This window comes from Sphaerodactylus townsendi, linkage group LG04, assembly GCF_021028975.2.
Source record: "Sphaerodactylus townsendi isolate TG3544 linkage group LG04, MPM_Stown_v2.3, whole genome shotgun sequence".
Classification (NCBI taxonomy): Eukaryota; Metazoa; Chordata; class Lepidosauria; order Squamata; family Sphaerodactylidae; genus Sphaerodactylus; species Sphaerodactylus townsendi.
This window is the reverse complement of record NC_059428.1, coordinates 110076192-110097387: the sequence shown is the minus strand read 5'-3', so window position 1 is coordinate 110097387 and position 21196 is coordinate 110076192. Positions and strand designations below refer to the sequence as shown.

Here is a 21196-nt window from a genome sequence, read left to right as displayed (position 1 = left end):
TTTAACACTGGCCAGATTCAATCTAATGCCTTCTATGCTGCTCTATGGCAGATATCAACAAATTGATAAACAGAGGAGGCTATGTCCATGCAATATGGGTCAGGTGGAGACACTCGATCATACCCTCTTTCATTGTGTAAGGTTTGCAAAAATCAGAATGTCACAATCTGCACTTATCCCATTTCTGTATAACAATCTAACTGATGCTCTTAAGATACCTATGCTTTTGAACAACATGGATCCCACAGTGTGTGAGAATGTAGCAAAATTTCTGCTAACAATAATAGACGTAAGTCTAGATGAATACCAACCAATGTCTATGTATTATGACCACATATAGCCAGCAGTAATTTTGCTAGCTTCTGTCAGTATCCGATGACGTTTAAGTGAGTTAACTTAGCTGAAGGAATGTCCTATAGATACAGAAGGACCATGTATATATTTTAGTATTTAGTATTTTAGTACCAGTGTCTATAATTGTGCGCAATAATGGGCAAATTTTGTATGCTGATTTTGTATGTTTATTTTATGCCAATAAAGGCTTGTGACTGATGTTCATTGGCAAGCTATGGCAAACTACATGCTGTTCAGAACACATCAGAAAAGCTGAAATGTCATCTACTATTTCTTGGGCCTTGAGTGTCAGTTTTTCCAAAAGTGCCCTCAGTTGTCCCAAGTGGAGGTGATATTTAGCAACTGTTTCCCCACAGTGAAGACCTGCAGCAGTCCAAAATTTGAAAGGGCTCAATGCTCTACACATAGAAGAGAGAAGCAGAATTTCTGAAGAAATTTCTCACACTCCCTCTGAAGAAAACATAAGCGCACAGCTGGATAAAAACCAATATAATGTCACACCCTCCACCACTCTCTCATTATGATACTGTGTGACCTACCTGTTCCACATGTAGAAATTAATAATTACTTACGCAAGTGTGTGAACCGTTCCCAAGGACTAAATCAAAACCAGTATGCTGTAAAATGTAACATTCCCGATGACACAAAAAACTATTACATCTCTATTACATTCACATCATCGTATGAAGATGCATAAGAAAAGCCATTCTGGATCAGACCAGTGATCCATCCTCTTTCACACAGCAGCCAACCAGGTGCCCTGGAAGGCCAACAAACGGCATGAAGGCCAAGGTTTTTTTTCCCCTGAAGTTGCCTCTTAGAACAGGTATTCAGAGGTTTGCAGCCTCTGGATGTGGAGATCCCCTTTAGTTTCAATGGTTAATAGTCATTGCTGGATGCCTCCTCCTTAAATATGACTAACTGGCTTTTAAAGCTGTCTATGGTGGATTCCACACAGCACAAATATAATGGGCTAAAGAAGGAAACGATCCCGTTTGGGGGAAGAACTTTGCACAAAGCTCTTCCCCAAAACGGGCTCAACCTGTTATATTTATTTCAATCCGGGTTTTACAGAAATTGCTTAACAAGCAATCTTTTAGCAAAATCCTGGGGTTCAATACTTCCTGCTTAGCTGTGTGAACAACTGTAGCAGGAAGCATCCAATTTCCCCCCTTCCATCCAGCATTTGAGTGGATTCTCTAGAGAGTTAACTCAAATGCCGGCCTCCATGTTCAGATGGGGGAGATTCTCGGTTGCAGTGGGGAGATTCTCCGTTGTGTGTTTGCGGGGGTGGGGATTCTCTTGCTGTCTGCCATTCAGAGATCCAAAGCATGGGTGGGGAGATACTTCCCCCTTTTTTTCTTTTCTTGCCTGGGTACTGTGTGGCCAAGAGGTTCACTAGAGGCCTCCATAGCTACACGTGCATCATGGGAAGGGGGGGGGAAGCATCTCTGAGCTTCAAAGTGCATTGAAAGTGGATTGAAAGTGCATTATTTTGCATGTGTGGAAGGGGCCCTTCTCATGTCCAAGGGGGGAGAGGGGGAAACGGGTTCATTGATAATGAGTTACACGCGTCATAAATGAGCCTTGCAGAATGCACCTATGTGCATTGACAGAACTTATAGCCCCATCTCCTCAGATTTCAGAAATCAAGAAGCCCTTTTCACTGCTGCTGCACACTAAGGCCGATTATCCACCAGCACAGAGGCACACAGAGGGGCAGGAAGCATGTCAAAGCAAGAAATCTTGTCCCAACACGCTGAGGTGCGTCGGGGCAAGATTTCTTCTCCCAATGCATTTCCGCTTGCATTTCCTCCAGAGCAGCAGTGGTGTAGTGGTTAAGAGCAGGTGTACTCTAATCTGCAGGAACCGGGTTTGATTCCCCGCTCTGCCACTTGAGCTGTGGAGGCATATCTGGGGAATTCAGATTAGCCTGTGCACTCCAACACATGCAAGCTGGGTGACCTTGGGCTAGTCACAGTTCTTCTGAGCTCTCTCAGCCTCACCCAGCTCACAGGGTGTTTGTTGTGAGAGGGGAGGGATATAAATCCAACTCTTTTTCTTCTTCTTCTCTTGCCCCGTGCATGCTTTTAGCTTTCCTTGGGGAAAGCAAGAGTGCTCCTGGCATGATTTTTCACACCAGAGCGGGGCAAGGCCATGGGCAGTTATTTTTGGAAAGGTAGTTGACAAAAAAAAAATAAAGACACACCTAAATTAAAGAATTTATTGGCCAAGGACACTCTCTTGGAATGGTCTCTCCTTCTGTTTTCATTTGCTTATCATCTATAATTTTTGGGTTTTGGCTTCAGTTTATACCAAATCAAAACTCTGAGAATAATTGTTTGCATAATGTCCCATAAGTCTCAGAATGCCAAATCATAGATACATGAAGATCTTCCTGGGATCCTGACAACTTCCATCTGCCTCATCTCTTATAACTGTATGATGGTTCTTAGCACTGCATATGACCCCCTGTTTTAAGAACTTGAGTAACGAGTGATCAGATGTAGTACTTGTATTTGGTTTGCAACTCAGTATAAACTGGTAATTAGAGACACTGAGGGGACTTGTTGCTATGGAGTTCAATTGTCCTGTTTGCCTGCCAGCAGCATTATATTTTGGACTCAAAGCATCACCTTCCTTAAAAAGGATTTAACAAAAATCTGTATGTGACCTTTATATAACTCTACATTTGTTGCTAACACTGTTTTGATTCTGGCTTGGCAAGCAATTTCATTGTGAATGGGAACAGACGATTAGGAGCACACTGCCTCTTAATATAAGCATGTGAGGACCCTCTTCACTAGAGAACAGATGTGGGTTGACAGAAAACACATAGATTGTGAAATAGGTAATGATACTTTAGGCAGCCAGTGAAAACTGTTGGGAATTTCAGGGCCCCCAAGAAAGATCAGATGTCATTAAAGATGCTAACTATCTCTGAAAAGATTTCCTGGGGTATCAGCAAAGTTCCTTGCTGCCATTTGTACCCTGGGATTCAAGTTTACTTAGTCTGACTGGAACTAGACTCATTACATAATCTTCTATTGCTCTTTTTTTTTTGCAGATAAGGACTAAATGCCATATAGGCCAACAGTCACATGTCAGAACAATTATTTCAAATTCATATGTGAAATTTGATATCTGCCATCTCTTTGGCCACTTCCAATTCTTCCCAAGAACAGCACACGACCTTTTCCTTTTCCTCTTGACAGCAGTGGATTCTAAATCTGGAAAACAGGGTTCAATTCCCCACTCCTCCACATAAAGCCTGCTGGGTGACTCTGGGCCAATCGCAGTTCTCTTAGAACTTTCTCAGCCCACGTGGAAGAAGACAGTGGCAAACCACCTTTGAACATCTCTGGGCTTGAAAACTCTACAGGGTTGCCATTAGTCAACTGTGACTTCATGCGTGCGCGCACACACTCACACATACACACACACAGAGTTTTATCCAATGTGCCATTACCCTCAAGTTTTCTTCTCAAGCTCTTAGCTGCCTCCACCCCCTCCATTTTTATGTCTCCATTTCTTAGCACCCTGCTTCTGCTCTGCGCTTACTTCAGTAATCCTACTGGACAGAGGTCTCCATACCCTACTTCAGAGGACCCTAACCTTTGCAAACCTGTGAGGATTCCTGAAACATTGAGAACAGGTAGTGGACACCACAACAAAAGAAGGAGTGTCTTGGTCCATCTACAAAATTTTAGGTTCAGCAAAATGATAAAGAGATTCCATGTCTAGAATCCTCCTCTGACAGTATGATGCATTTTCAAAGCGAAATCCCTCCCCTCTACTGATCTATACTGACGCTTATATTGATTAGTATTGGCACCAACCAGTCTAGTGACACTAAAGGGAACTCTTCCTCTGATGGTTCTCCACCAGAGTGAGGGGTGGATGGACTTCAGTTTTAATGGCTGACAAGAAGAGACAGTTGGAGTTTCTTATTGGCAAGTCTCTGGCTGGTAAGGGTTGAGATTGGAGGGAGGTTTTAGCAAAGATAAGAATAATCAGGCTGGTAATTTAGTCCTTGTTGGGTTTTACACAATTCTGCTTATTCTGCCTAATGTTGAGTTACAAAGTATCCCATTGACTTGGTTATGCTTGTGTGAAACCAGAATTAGTTTTGTTTACTTAAAAAGAGGAGTTTGAATTTATGCCCCCCTTTCTCTACTGTATGGAGACCCAAGGAGGCTTACAAACTCCATTCCCTTCCTCTCCCCACAACAGACACCTTGTGAGGTAGGTGGGGCTGAGAAAGTTCTGAATGAACTGTGGCTAGTCCAAGGTCACCCAGCAGGAATGTAGGAGTGGCGGAACAAATCCGGTTCACCAGATAACAGTCCACCACTTATGTGGGGGAGAAGGGGAATCAGACCTGGTTCTTCAGATTAGAGTCCACCTGCTCTTAACCACTACACCATGCTGGCTCAGGGAATACAAAGAAATAACTCCCAAGAGTTTATCCAAGAGTTTGAAGGACCCCTTCTAGTTAAAACAAAAGGTTCTTAAGACAACAAGGATTGGATAGGTCAAGTTCAGCAACCCTTGAAGCAAGTTAAGTTTGATCAGAGGAGGAGCCATTTTCTCTTACCGCGAACTGGTCATTATCCCAGTGCACCACAGATGGAGACAGTTGTATCCAAATGGGCTCTTCTGAGGCATCTCTTATACCTCTGAAGTGCAGGAAAGCCAGGATTGGCTTTCTGCTTTAAGGAAGAGTCAGTTGGGTGCCAAGAAGCACACCAGCAGATGCCAAGGTACCCAAGAGCACCAATGGTGGGGATCATTGCCCTATGTGATTGACGCTATTCACACTTAGTGCCATTTCTCTTACTAGACCTCTGTGATGTTTCCCATCCTCCCAACCAAGTTACACTTCAATTTCCTTCATAGCAAATATGTACTGTCAGAATTCCATGATGTTCATGAGCTTTGTTTTCCATCAAGTATCACCTCAGCCGGTGTAGGATGGGAGTGGGAGCTGAAAGGCAGTTTATCTTGCAGCAAGAGATGAGTACACTAAACACTGGGTACACACTGATAGAACAGGCCAGGAATCTCTGATACGATCCCATCAGCAGCACACATTATAAGAAAGATAACGGAGACGATCACGACCAAGTGGTTTCATAATCTTGGGAGGGTTTTTTACTGAAAGCTTTAATGCTGAATGCCGACAATTTTGTATGGAACGCTGTATTTTAATAGGTTTAGTATTTTATGGTTTATGGAGCCTAGATTATTTATTTATAATTTGTATTTTGTCACGTGCTCCATCTGTTTGTTGTGGAATTCTGTTGTTCACCGCCCAGAGCCCTTCGGGGGAGGGGCGGTACATTAAACAAACAAACAAACAAATTAAAAACACTGTTTTCATAACACACTGGAAGAGCTGGGCGAGTCAGTCACGAGGGCCTTCAGTGGGCAAAGTGTTTATCATTAGCATAAGCATAAGCATAAGCATAAGCATTTTATTGTCATTGTGCACGCACAACGAAATTTACAGCAGCATTCCTCGATGCACACAATTTCAGACTCATACATCATCCTCACTTCCCCTTCCTCCACCCATCCCTACACAGCCCCAAATACATCAATATGAAGCAGCGGAGTTTAGCATAGCCACAGCTCTAGAGTAGAAGCTGTCTCTAAGCCTCTTTGTCCTAGTTCTGAGAGCCCTGTATCGTCTGCCAGATGGTAACAGTTTGAAAAGAGAGTGTGCTGGATGAGACGGGTCCCTCAGAATATTTTGGGCTTTATTTAGGCTTCGGGAATTATAGATTTCTTCCAAGGAGGGAAGAGGGCAGCCGATAATCCTTTGTGCAGTAGTGATCACCCTTTGGAGCGCCTTCCTATTCGCCACTGTGCAACTGGAGAACCATACACAGATGCAGTAGGTTAAGACACTCTCTATAGCACAGCGGTAAAAGGACACCAGAAGTTTTCCATCTAGTTGTTGCTTCCTTAAAAGTCTCAGAAAGTACAGTCTTTGCTGGGCTTTCTTAACCACCGCGGCAGTCTGTACGCCCCAGGTCAAGTCCTCTTTAATCATAACGCCCAGAAATTTAAAACTAGCCACCCGCTCCACTTGATCTCCATTTATAGTCAAGGGCTGAATTTCTGAGCTATTCCTTCTATAGTCCACTATGAGCTCCTTTGTCTTGTTAGTGTTAAGAACCAGGTTATTTTCCCTGCACCATGAGAGCAGTCGGTCCACTTCATTCCGATAGGCAGACTCATCCCCTCCAGAGATGAGCCCCACCACCGTTGTGTCATCAGCAAATTTGATAATGGTGTTACTATGATAGACAGGAGTACAGTCATATGTATAAAGGGTGAACAGTAAAGGACTCAACACACAGCCCTGTGGCGTTCCCATATTTAGAGTAAGAACTGAGGAAACCCGATTTCCCAGTCTAACCCTCTGGGAACGTCCAGACAAGAAGTCCCTAATCCACAAACAGATTGAATGTGAGAGTCCAAGATCCACGAGTTTCGTCACCAGTCTTAGTGGCGAGATTGTATTAAATGCGGAACTAAAGTCCGCAAAAAGCATTCGCACATAATTCCCCTGATGTTCCAGATGCGTCAAAGCAGTGTGGAGGCTAATGGCAATGGCGTCCTCCGTAGATCTATTAGTCCGATATGCGAACTGATGTTTATCAAATGTATCTGGAAGGCAAGAACTAATATGCCTATGGACCAGTTTTTCAAAACACTTCATGATGATGGGGGTGAGTGCCACTGGTCTATAATCCTGAAGATTGTCAGCAGGAAATCTCTTTGGTAGTGGAACAATGGTGGAAGCTTTCAAACAAGATGGGATGGTGGACTGGGATAGAGATCGATTAAAGATCCCAGTAAAAACACCAGCCAGTTGGTTAGCGCATTCCTTTAACACCCGACCGGGAATACCATCCGGTCCAGCAGCCTTCCTTGGATTCACAGCCCTCAAAACTTGCCTCACCTCATGTTCCTCCACAGTGAGGTGTGAGCTGCAATCACCTAGTGGCTGTGTGTCATCTCCTTCTGATAAACCTGTTTCAAAGCGGGCAAAAAAGTGATTTAGCTGCTCTGCCAGAGAAGAAGAATCCCCATCTACAGAGATGTCATTGGTTGGTTTATGATTGGTGATTTGTTGAATCCCCTGCCACACCTGCCTCATGTTGTTATTATTAAAATAATCCTCAATTTTTCTCTTATAACTCATCTTGGCTTGTCTAATACCTCTCTTGAGACTGGCTCTCGCCGCACTGTATTTTGCCTCATCACCAGATCTGAAAGCAATATTCCTGTCATGCAAAAGTCGCTGAACCTCCGTTGTCATCCAGGGTTTATGGTTGGAGTAAATCCGGATGCGCTTATCCACAGTAAGAGTGTCTGTGCAGTAGGTGATATAACTCAGAACAGCAGTGGTATACTCTTCCAGATCTGGGTGGTAGAAAACATCCCAATTTGTTGTCTCAAAACAATCTTGAAGTAGTTCGGAGGCATCATCAGGCCAGGATTTCACAGTCTTTATTACAGGCAACACCCGCCTCCCAAGTGGAATATATGCTGGTGCTAGAAACAGTGACAAATGGTCTGACTGACCCAAGTGTGGTAATTGTATCACCTTGTAGGCATCCTTAATGTTGGTATACACTTTATCCAATGTATTGGATCCTCTCGTAGGGCACCTAACATGCTGGTAGAGTTTAGGGAGCACTGTTTTTAAATTAGTATGATTAAAGTCTCCTCCTATAATGAGCACAGCATCAGGATGCTTTTTCTGCTGGTTGTCAACAATGTTGTACAGAGAGCTCAAAGCCATGGTAGCATTAGCATCAGGTGGAATGTATACTGCAATGATGATAACCACACTGAACTCCCGTGGCAGATATATGGGTCTACATCTAACAGTCATACTTTCCAAATCCTTTGAGCAGTGACCCCCCGTGATGCTTGCATTAGTGCACCAGCTTTTGTTCACATAGAGATTTAACCCCCCCCCCCTTTCAGCTTGCCAGAATCTTTACTGCTTCTGTCCTGCCGGAAAGAAGTGAAGCCAGATAGTTCAACTGCCGCATCAGGAATGTGTGATTGAAGCCAGGTTTCTGTAATTAATAAAACACAGCTGTTCTTGCCAAACCTGCTCTTCACAGTCTGTAGCCTTAGTTCATCCATTTTGTTGTTAAGAGATCGTGCATTAGACTTACAGATTAATGGCAAAGAAAAAGGCTTCACAGACATAAAATCCAGGTCCCTTCAGGTAAAGGAGACTGGGAAAGATTTTTCCTGCCTGATACCCTGGAGACCGGCTGCCAGTCAGAGGAGACAATACCAAGTTTGAGGGCTCAGCTAAGTGATTCATTACCAGGCAGATCCATGTGCTCAGGCAGCCCCTGTTTTCTGATGTGATGGGCTCTATATCAATACCTATCTTACCTACAGGCAGTATCCACTAATTAGCAACACAACACCTTCATGTCAGAATATCTAAAAAATAAAAGGTTTGGGGAGTGGGGGCAATCCCTGCAGGGAATATATTCTCCTTTGGATGTTGAGTTCCATAATGAGGACAACCGGAGCTTATACTCAATTATTGCTTCTGAAACTTCAGCATCCTGGGGTGAAAGTCAAATATAGAGTACAAAAGTGACATATGGAAAAAGGAACACTTGAATAACAACGAATCTTAGTATATCCCAGGATTAGCTTCAGCCCGTCAGCTGTTGCTGAAAAAAAAACCTTTGACAAGAAACCAACTTGCATAAATATCAAAGGAAATTTGAAAGCAAAATTATCTCCATTTCAAAGTGAAGAATCTGTTGGGAACCTCTTGGGTTTCAAATTTCCTGTTCTAGGAATAGTTGGTCATGTCTTTCCTTTGCTACATATTAGGTATAATTATCAGATAATTTATGGTTTTTATAAAATAAAAACCTAATGAACTAGCTTGTGGAGTTGTTCTGTACCTTCATTTTCTCCTGTTACTGGGGAGCAAGGAAGTAATGCTGTAGCAATCTGGCAAGTTTTATCTGTAATTCAGATACCATGGCTACAATCCTAAGAATATTTTCCTGAGTCTTAAGACACACTACATAAGACTTACTTTTGAGCAGACTTGTTTAGGATTGCTCCTTCCAGCTTCTTCTTCTTCTTTATGATTATTTTTACTTCATTTATACCCCACCTTTCTCCCCAGTGAGGTACTGGGTTATGTCAATCTCATCACTTTGATTTTGTCCTCATAACAACCCTGTGAGGTAGATTAAGTTGAGTGCGTGTAACCAGCCCAAGGCCACCCAGCAAGTGTCAAAACCCCACTCTGGCTCGAATAACAGGAACCAGAACTTTAGGAATAGAATTCTTGTGTTATTGACAGCAAGCACAGGATAGTAACGTTATTGTCTGAACTGGCCAGCTCTTCGCAAGACACAGATTATACGTTCCCAGTAGTTTCCCCTACTTCCCCCTCAAGCGAGATAGTTCCCAGGAAAGAAAAGTGCCGGGGAAAAGGGAGAAGGGAAGGACAGTTGTTTCACTCAGGCACACATATTCCAAAAGGCAGCGAACGTTCCTGAATTGATAACTTTCTTTCTCAGGCTGAACGTGTGAGAAGAAACTCTTACAAACAGCATGGCAGGACTTGAGCTAACTTTGGTGAAGGTTATGACAGCAAGCTTTCATGGAAGAGATGGGATTTGAACCTGTCCAACACTCTAACTACTGCACCACACGAGCTCTATCCAGAACCCGTCTTCTATACTATTTTTTAATTGATACACACACACACACACACACACACATTTACATGGCATCCAATGTCTCTTTCTCCCTGGTGGTTGGATTCATTAACTCTTCCATGGCTACTCACTGATTTTAAGCACAGAGATGCAAATCCTACTGCACATCTGCTTGACGGCGAGCAGGAGCATCCAAGTCTGAATAGGCATCGAATTTATATCCCTGGTTCTGAAAAGCAAGGAATAGCCAAGACACTTGGTGCATTTCCATAGCTATCAGACACCATGAGGCAGAAAACTGCAGAAACAGAGGAAAAACATACAAATTCTAGAAAATAAAGCAATTCTGTATAGGACCACTTGGGTTCTTCAATGTCACTACAAGCTATCCCAACTGTTTGGTTCTAGGCCAGACAATAAGAAAAGATACAAAAGCTACCAAAATGGATTGAACAAACAGTTTGAACTACCTTGTTCCAGCCTGAAGCAGAGCGAGCGTTTTGCCGCTTCAATCTCAGGGCTTGGATGATCCAGAACACGTCGGCACCACTGCAGGGGACTCAGCAGTTTTTCTTGGGACACACCACTCTTAGCAGGCACAACATACAACCTAAACAGAAGAGACACAGATTTTTAGCATCATATATATGGGTTTTGATACATACATTTTAATCTCCCATCACAATAGAAAAGACTCATGGTTCATCTTAGGCCAAAATGACGGTTAATGTGTGTCAAACCAGAGTTGACTACATTTATTGTTGCTTCAAGGTAATGCTGTGTGTTACACAAGTAAACTTATAGCTGGGAATAAAACTGCCTCATATGTAGACCCCAAATACACATGAATAAATGACTTGCAGAGGAAATTGCAGCACGGCTTAATAAGCCAGCCAGATGGACATTGGGTCCAGATTCTCTAAAGCCCTGACCTGCACATCAAGTCACAAAGCTGTGACTTGTTAAACTGTAGTCAAAGAGAAATACGATGAACCACCAAACGTTTTGTGTGTTTTGATCCTTCAGTAATCAGCTACCACCAGCAGGCAACAGAGGACAGCTAATAATGACTTTGATTTTCATTAAGGAGTCACCAAAGACAGACAGTTAAGCGCTCCGACAGGTGAAAAGCTACCCAACATGCATGCCACTTCCTCTGCTGCTTCTCTGCTAGCAAACACTGCAGACTGGGAAATTAGCAAAACTAGCATAGGAGATCAGTGGGTTTCCCTAAGCAAAGAGCCCACCCTGACAGGATTGCTCCTGCTCAACTGCAGGCTTCATTCACAGTTCTGCAAAACCTAGAAGTGGCAAAAGTCGACTTAGAGTGACATGGCAGAGGAGCCAAACATGTGGGCTCTCCTTTTCTAAAAGGCAGATACGGCAAGTCTGTAAAGTGTGCATGGCAAGGAAACAGAAGAGACTCAAAGCAATCTGGGGGAAAAAAAGAATCCACACCTTTACTACCTCCATGATCCATTTCTCTACAGAAATTCCCATCAAGGATTCTCTTTACCCAACATTAATTGATACCCTCATTTCAGGTTCTTAACAGCAATCTCAACATTGAACAAAGCACAGACTAAAAGCAGCCATATGAACTAAGGAAAGAATGCTCATTTTCCAAGCATGAGCCTAGAGAAAAGTGCCCAGAAGAATCAGAAGGCTTCAAACGTTGTTCATTGAAAAGGTTGGATAGGGTAGGATTCACCCCTTAAGGCACATCAATGCTAATTCTTGACTTCTTTCTTACTTTAATGGGATGAAAAACCAGTACCCACACATTAATGATAGACACGGGCTTCGCTCTATTGGACAGGCCAAGCAAAGTGCCAACCAAACAGAGAGTGGGATCTCTTTCCTTTTGCAGCCCCCCTCATGCCAGCCTGGGTACCATAAGGGCAGACATTTCCACAATATGAACTGGGTTATATTCTTGCTGTGGCTGTCTACAGGCAAAACTGAAAGAATAAGATTTCATCCTGTGCTTCATCACACGCCACGTAAAATGATTGAAAGCAGGGTGACGTCTTTATTTAGCTTTTTAAAAACCCAAATCCTGTGTTAATGTTTATACCTAAAATGTGACAAAACACCAAGAAGCTGCCATCTCTACAGCGGCAAAGCCAGATTATTAAACGGATGCTGTCCCAATGCCTTCAACATAATGAAATAATCTTAAATCCAGTTTAAAGTACTTGCCTCCTAAGTGTGAATTTTCTTTCAAAATGCATGTTCTCTACTAGTTTGCCCTTCAAAAAAACCCAAACCTATTTTATGGTGTTTCTTGTCTTATGTTTGTAAAGGGTGTATAAAGATGTACAATCGTCACAACGTTTATAAAGATGTAATTATGGCAGGACTCCAGATAGGACAATCCTATCCTAAGCAAAGTTACACTCTTCTAAATTCTAACTTCATTGACTGCAATTAATTTAGAAGTATGTAACTTGGTTTAGGACTGCACTGTTGCTTCCGAACAGGTATGCTTAAATTTGCTGTCTAAAAATCCCTTGATGAAATCTACATCACTTTCTATGACTTTAATGGTCTGCCCATCATGTAGATTAGTATTTAGATATCTTTTATTACTCCCAGGTGCATGAGCCATTCTATATCCATCAAACAATTTTATTACAGATGACATCTTGAAAATAATCTCCAAAAGGAATGTTGAATATTTGTAGCTGCTGATGTTGAAGATTCTATGCCTGTTCACTGAACACAATAAAGAGGCTTTCGTTGCCAACGTTTGCAGTGCAGAGTTCAGTGGCTCAAATGAATGGGATATAAACACCATTCAAAAATTACATTTCAGATGTATATTTTAAAATATGTCAGTCGTTGCTTTTCACTTATAAACTCCATGCGTAAAGACCCAGCCAGAGGGAGGTGGGCTGAATCTACTGGTGGAAGCAGCATGGGCTTCTCCCAGTGGAAATGCCCTCCCTAGGGCACTTACCCCAGCAGAAGGATAAAACTGCTGGTGGGCAGCTGTGATGCTACACCAGTGTCCTAGCACCCCTGCCAGCATCGTTGGTGCAGCAGGGGAGGCCAGGAAATATGGCCAGGGAAGGAGCCAACATCAGACGGTTTCCTCCTGGCCATTTGCCAGTTTACGCTAGTAACAGGGAATCTGGACTTATGTGACCCCTTTCAGAGGCTTCTTGGCAGCAAAGTCTGTTTTGTTTTGCAACCCTCCCCGCACTGCTGGGAAGTCTTTCTGGGAGTGGCAGGGCAGTGCAGTGACGGTGCCACCCACCTTGCCGCTTGGATGGGGCTGTAAGGCAGCCCAACCCAACGATAACAGCAACAGAAAACCGTGAAGAGAGTCCATTGCAAACCCACTGAGCAGAGAACAGTCCCAAGGCAAGAATTCTATCCATAGTGGACCTTTAAGTTATATACTTCCCCCCTCAACTTCAAACACTTCCCCATTCTATGGGGATGAAGAGCTTTGTCTGGATGACCAAGAAAGCATGTAAACCACTTGAAAACCTTGCAATGTGCACGATACTTGCCAAGTATTATTGATAGCCTAAAATGGAGAAGACCAAAGTTGAAAGTGATGCCTCTTGATCTGGAAGCTTTAACCTCATGAAGATGGATAATCTCCTCCCAGAAGCTATTATCCCCTTCACAGAAAATCCGAACCAACTCATCTGCCCACATGTATATCTATGCTGGTCACAAGAAGGACCCCTAATATGGGGAAAAAACAGGTAAGGATGCCGTTCACAATTTGATACTGACAAGCTGACATCCTGCCAAAGCAAAAAGACACCTGAGCCAAACATAATTTTAGGAACTGAATCAGCCATTAATGCCATGACAGGGTCTTTCAAATCCCCTTTACTTCATTTCCATGTCAGGGCTTTATGAAGCCATGAGAATAGTTGAGAAATACAGTGTGAGTTAGTCCTGAGAGTGACAGACTAAGAACTGAGAGGTCCAGGTTCAAATCCTGCACTCGATCATGGAACTTGCTAGGTGACCTTGGCCCAGTCATCCCCTCTTGGCCTAACTTACCTCACTGGGTTGCTGCTGGGGGGATAAAATGGATGAAGAGAGAGCAATACCTTAAGCCCCTTTGTGTCCCCTCTGGGGAGAAAAGTGGAGTATAAATATCTCAAAGATACATTTGCATTCCAACCAACTGAACTTGCAAGTGTCTTTCTCACCTTTAAGCATAAGCATAAGCATTTTATTGTCATTGTGCACGCACAACGAAATTTACAGCAGCATTCCTCGATGCACACAATTTCAGACTCATACAATTTCAGACTCATGCAATTTCAGACTCATACATCATCATCCTCCACCCATCCCTACATAGCCCCAAATACATCAATATGAAGCAGCGGAGTTTAGCATAGCCACAGCTCTAGAGTAGAAGCTGTCTCTAAGCCTCTTTGTCCTAGTTCTGAGGGGTCTCTGTATGCGTTCCTCCGCTGCAGATGGTAGCAGTTTAAAAAGAGAGTGTGCTGGATGAGACGGGTCCCTTAGAATATTTTGGGCTTTATTTAGACTTCGGGCATTATAGATTTCTTCCAAGGAGGGGAGAGGGCAGCCGATAATCCTTTGTGCAGTATTGATCACCCTTTGGAGCGCCTTCCTATTCGCCACTGTGCAACTGGAGAACCATACACAGATGCAGTAGGTTAGGACACTCTCTATAGCACAGCGGTAAAAGGACACCAGAAGTTTTCCATCTAGTTGTTGCTTCCTTAAAAGTCTCAGAAAGTACAGTGTTGATGTTGATCAGGTTTGGGGGCATCTTGCCCCCCTCCTTTTTTGGTGTTTTTATACTGGGGTCACCAATTGGTCTGTCTAGTCTGGCAGTAGCTCTCCAGTGGCCTTTCCTAGTTCTGCAACCTCCATATGCCCCTTTCATTGGGATGCCCAACAATGCACCAGCTACCTTTTGCATCAAAATCATGAGCTCTACCAGTGGTTCCTCTCTTTCAAATGTCATCCAAAGGAATCAGAAAAGAAACAATCCCAAGTATTGCTGCATGCTCACCTTGGAGAGTTTGTGGTAAGTAAACTTCTCTTTTCCCCTCAAGTCACATCTGACTTATGGCAAACCCTGGTGGGGTTTTCAAGGAAAGTGACATTCAGAGTTGGTTTGCCATTGCCTGCCTCCATGTCATAACTCCATGTCACAACTCTGATATTGCTTGGAGGTCTCCCATCAAAATACTTGCAAGGGTCAACTCCGCTTAGCTTTTGAGATCTGAAGAGATCAGGCCAGGGCAACTTAGGCTCATTCCGCACATGCAGAATAATGCACTTTCAAACTGCTTTCAGTGCTCTTTGAAGCTGTGCGGAATAGCAAAATCCACTTGCAAACAGTTGTGAAAGTGGTTTGAAAATGCATTATTTTGTGTGTGCGGAAGGGGCCATAGTTTCATACAAAGCCTTAAATGGAGACAGCCAATCAATATTTAGTGAAGAAGAAAAGGAATCAGCATTGTTGATGTTTTCCAGGACAGAGTTTTGCCAATGAGACCAAGTTCTAGGACTGAGCATCTGTTAACCACCTAACTGCATTTAAACTCTGCATCTAAGTATGCATCCATGAAGCTTTACGCATTCTTTTCTGATGGACTGTTCAGCTTTCATCCAAAATCAAAGGCACCACCTGAGTTCATCATTCATTGACACGTGTTCAAGCAGATGACAGTGTAATGGTTAGTGTACTGGGCTAGGACTATGGAGATCAGGGTTCAAGTCTTCATTCATCCATGGAGCCAACTAGAGGACCTTGTGCCAAGCAGCATTAGAGCTTTGAGAGCCTGTAAAAATGCTCCCTGGAGGGTTTTTTTCTCTTTCAGTTTTTCCAATAGAGAAACATTAGAATTTTTAGGCAGCATACCTAAAATTCCTTACAGACACTTTCCCTCTCTTTTGGAAAGCCAGCTCGATAGTAATGATATCAAAAAATGAAGGCACAGAAAAAACCTTTAACAATCCAGTAGCCTTTCCCCCTTTATTTTCCAACCCCCAACTTTTCCTTTCAATAGAAAGACTGGAAAATTTGGAAAGGTTGAAGGGGGGCTGATTTTTTTTAAATCAATGAAATGCTTTTAAAAACAGAGTTGTTCAACAAGTATTTTCCATAGGTTTTAATGTGAGGTAAAGAAGTTATAAAATGTAAGGATATCCAAAGACCTGCTGCTAGTACTACTACAATGGCATATGACTATTTCTCTCCAAACAATGGCACTTTTCTTCACTGCAAAATTTTTGGATTACACTTTTAAGACAAAACAAGGTACAGCGGATTGCAGCTCGCTCACTCTTCCCCTCTTTCTTGCATTCAATATATATTCAGTTTTGCTTATAGAAAATGAAGCCACTGATGCTTTCAAATTATATAAATATGCCGAATAGCACAATTTGATAAGACTATGTTGTAAATTATGTATTTTATGTAAATAAAAGTTTAGATTTAATATGTATTTATTTCAAGGCAAATTCCTGATTTGTTCATTTTTTTCTGGAAACCTCCCCCCACCTCCCCAAGAGGCACTGTCAGGATGAAACGGGGATGCAGGAGAGTGAAAAAGATGATCCAGAGGTGGCTGATGACCGAGTCTTCCACCAATCACAGCCTTGCATACGCCTGAATAGCCAGGAAAAGGTCTCAATGAAATCAATGGAATGCATTCAGGATTTTTAACCACACTGTGCATGAGCCAACTAAAAGCAAGCACAAATGCCAGCAGTTTCCACTATATCAATCAAACACCATTCAAATCAACAGGGATTTAAATGTGCTTAACTTTGCCAGCACTGTCCTCATGCATAAACATAATTTGTATTAGAATACCAAAAAAAAAAAAAGCTTTTGCAACCCTCAAGCAAACAAAAAATGTACACAATGGACCAATTCCAGTCAACCTGAAGTGTTTTATTTAAACGCCAGCACCATTCCTTCCTGAAAGCTATCCGTCTCAAATGGACCCCAATCCACAATAAGGTGGGAACAAAATCTCTAAGACCTCCACAGCGGCTGCTTCTATGAGCAATTCCTGGCTGATGAGCACTCTTGGCTTTCCTTTTCTGGCTGCTTTTCTGCTAACAACCCTCCCTAACACTTCCTTTTCAAACATGCATCTGGAAAACAGCTGAGGGGGAAATGGCAATGGGGAGTGGGGGGTGTTGCAATGAAACAGTGGCCGGTGGGGGATGGAATCATCATACCCTCCCAAAGCTGCCTTTTTCTAACTGAAGCAGCAGCCACCTCCAGGGACTTCCAGACAGGCATGTGGGCAGAAGTCTTTGCATCAATCAGCACAGTAAAATGCAAACGCTGGGGTGTGTGTGTGATAAATGCCATTTACAGCAGGGCTGGACGCGGGGACGGGGGCTCCGGGCTCTGCAGCTTCGGGAAGCTCAGCCTGCTGCCAGCGGCTGCGGCGGCATCAATCACAGGCGCTGCCTCCGAGATGCGTGGGCTTCCTTCCACAAGCGGAAGGCCCGGGACGCTGACCAGGGTCCTGAAAGCCGTCCTGGCACCGGGGAAATCTGCCCTGCCTCAAGCCGGGCGGGTCGCAGGGTGGGGGGACTCCACGAGCGCACTGGAACGGCTCCAGCGGCTCTCCAGCTCAGGGACGGGCGGCAGGCTGGGCAGAAGGCCGTCGAGCCTAGTGGGAACAGACCGACTCTGCACCCCCATTCGCCTCCCCCCCAAAATGGTCTGGAGCCCTTCAAAGCCGTCAGAGCCACAGCCAAGAATCTACCTTAACCTCCTCCGCGTTTCTCAGGGCGAAGAGGGAAGAGAGCCTATCCGAGCCCCCAGAGCAGACTGTTGGGGGTTCGAGGCAAGCGAGGAGGAGAGGCCGATCCCGGGGGGCTCGTGCTCGACAGGCCGCCTTGCCAAACGCCACAGGGGAGGGGGCGTCGCTGGGGCGCCTCTTTTCTGGTACAGATACCCCCCCCCGGAAACCATTCAAAGGGGGCAGAGAACTCGCGGGAGGTACTGACCAGGTCTCCTCCGCGGCCTCCTTTTCGGGCTCCCCCTGCAAGTCCAGCACCTCCACCTCGTCCCAGGCGGTGGCCGGAGGGAGGTTGGCTGCTTCGTGCTGCTGCGGGGCGACGGGCGAGGGCTTGAAGTAGACGAAGGGCTCCGCGGCGGCGGCGACGCACAGGAGCGCCGGCGCCGGGCCGGCCATGGCGAGCTGGACCGGGAGGGCCGCGGGCGAGAGCAGGCGCTGCGGGCGGGGACTGGCAGGGCCCACCGGGGCCGGTGTGGGGGAGGCGATGGGGGCGACGGCCGCCCGGCTGCGCAGCTGCTCGTTCTGCTTCTCCAGCTGGCGCACCAGCTCCTGCAGCTTCTTCACCTCCAGCTCGGCGCTCACCGACCCCGCCGCCTTCACCTCGGCCGCTGCCAGCGGCTGCAGCAACGCCGCCTCCATGGCCCGCCGGCCGGACGCGAACTCCTGCCTGGTGGCCCCGCAGACGCGCCTCCGAGCCCGCCGAAGCGCCGCCCCCGCCCGATGGGCCCCGCCCACTCGCCCGCGCACAATGGGAACAAAGCGGGGCGGGGAGACGCTAATGAGGCGGGGAGGCCCAGAGAGCGCGCGCTGCAGCCGAGAGCGGACAGGGCTCAAGCCGGCACCGCCCTCCCCCTCGGCCACGCCTCCTGGGGGCGGGGCGTATTCGCTGATGGACAGCAGAAGACAGCTGAAATAGGGAGGGGGTCTTTTCCCCGGTCCTTGCCTTACCAATAGAAGGGGAGGAGGAGGCTCTACCTGGGATAGCCTGATCTGCAGGCTCCGCCCACAAACTTTCAGGGAGCCTGTTGGAAGCAAGGGAGGAGGGGGTGCTCTTGGGGGCTGCAGCCCTCTCTGGCATGCCAACATCCAGGTGGTGACTGGAGATCTCAGACGTCAGTTCATCTGGAAAAAAATGACCACTTCGGAGGGTGGACTATATGGCATTATACCCCACTGAGGTTCTTCCCCAAACCCCACCATCCGTAGGGTCCACTCCCAAAATCTCGAGTTATTTCCCAAACTGGAATTGGAAATCCACCTTTTGGTGTGTTGTTTATCACCTAGTTAGCAGAGGGGTGTCATGATCCAGTAAACTGCTACCTGCTATTTCTCCAAGTCACATAATGCCACATTCCTCTGTTTTACCTTGACAGAAAAGGGTAGGATTGAGATAAGCAGAGGACCTTAGGCAATACTTTCTGACCTGATGTCTGTGGGCAGCCAGGTACCTGCAGGTATTTTCCTAGGATCCCATTACATGCTTCAGGAAGGCAGGTAGGACCATTGCGAAGCCTGCCACAGTCCAATTAAGACCTTTAGAGGCCGTAAGCACTGAAAAGATTATGTTGCCCCTGTATGTAACCCAAAATCAAAACGATACTAAAGTGTAGTTTATTTTCTAAATAAATTTTCAAAACTACACATCGTTCAGCTCTTGCCTTGAAAAGTCCATGTGGAGTTACAATAAGTGGGTTGCACCGTCATGGTTCATTCCACCACCACCAGAATTTGTTGTGTACCTCTGATTCCCTAGCTAAAACTGCCTCTCTTCCTCTTCACCTGATTCTCTCTCCTCACTGCAGCCACTGTGCCCCTTATCAATTTTGACTAAGGTTCCCCTAATCTTTAGCATCAGGTTTTAGGTGGGGGGGGGGGGGCACAGGTGGATGCTACAGAAAAGGGAAAGGAAACAACCACTTCCACAAGCAGACTCCATTTATTGTGGGTAAGGTCCAGCTCATAGCTTGCACAATTTCAGTCATATATTTGCCACCATGAGAACAAAGAATGTGCTTTTTAAAAGAAAAGCAAAACCCAAGGTTCTTAGGAACCTGGATTTTATGACCCTGTCATATCCTTGTTGATCACTGTTATCAGCTGCTCCCTCAGAACTGGAGCCTACACACAGCCTTGATTGTGTGTACTTTCTGATCACAAGAGACCTGGCCCTTTTCAGGCCTGATCTCTGGAGCGTCCTATTTCTTCGGGGAAATGGGAAATATGAAACAATATTTGTTTGGTGCTTCAGTATCTGGATGACCACTTTCCAGATTTCAATGAACAGTTGGAGGAGGAAATTCAAAATTACCCCTGCAGGTTCCAACCCAATCTACCCGTGAGTACACATATAAAGCATACGTGCAGTCTGTACACTGGAGAAAAAATAAAGAGCACAGAGTGCACCAGCTTCTCTGAAAACCAGACTGTGAATGCACAGAGATCAGGATAGGGCCAGCAGATACAAATGTGATTCTTTCCATGCTCTGCCCCCATATCTTCATTTCCATCCAGAATACATGAGCATGGCTTATTTTCCATCTGTCACAGATCCTTTCAAAATATCTGCCAAAAAGTGCCGTAGGTAAAGACCAAACATTCCTGCTGACAGCCGGTGTATGGGGAGATGGTATATGCCAACCAATGGCATTTTAGCAGTCATCTGACCACAAGCCATATATGCATAGAGCTACTTTTTCTCTTCCATTGCAGGCTAAGCAGTTTGGAATGCTGGGAATGTCTTGGCTCAGCCTCTGGGACTGATCTTTCTTTTCAGCCTGGACCCACTGAACAGCAAACATAGGATAGGAAGCCATGTGATGTCAGAGTCATGTGATAAGAAGAGAGGTGCACAAAGTTATGAAATCACTGGTGTCAAGCAAGGACCATGAGGTGCCGATCAAAATAACCAGGGGGCAGGAAACTAACCAAGCACCAGGAGGTGTACCAAGATGAGGAACAAGCCGACAGTCAGAGCCATGGAGGGATCCTCTCCACTGCTGATTGACATCCCCTCACTGTCATGCTTCTTTTCTCAGCATGAGGGCAAAGAGAAGCAGAAAGCTTGGGGAACTGGTACTCTATGAAGAAGGTCCTTCCAAAAAGCACCTGATTGTTCCCAGATACTGTAATATTCTTTTGGTTGCCAGATTACACACTGTTCCATCGCCTGAATGAAAAAGTTTGTTGGGATTCCTTTTTAGAACGTTGGTGCTTTTGTAACATGGGGAAGGTGGGTACCTCGGCTCCCTTATTCCTTGAATTGTCTTTATTTGGTGAAGACAGAGAAAGATGGATAATAAACCCTTTGTTAGAGAAGGGTAAGTT

At 45.0% G+C, this 21196-nt stretch overlaps 1 protein-coding gene across 1 annotated transcript in view; it reads right to left on the bottom strand.

Moving 5' to 3' along the window:
* The window catches only part of SLAIN1 (SLAIN motif family member 1), a 52319-nt gene extending 33748 nt beyond the window's left edge, over positions 1-18571 (bottom strand). Inside the window, 2 exon segments of the mRNA XM_048495077.1 lie at positions 10559-10698; positions 18081-18571. Coding sequence (XP_048351034.1) covers positions 10559-10698; positions 18081-18511 — 571 coding nt within the window. The 5' untranslated portion in view covers positions 18512-18571.
* Positions 18572-21196: the final 2625 nt, after the last annotated feature.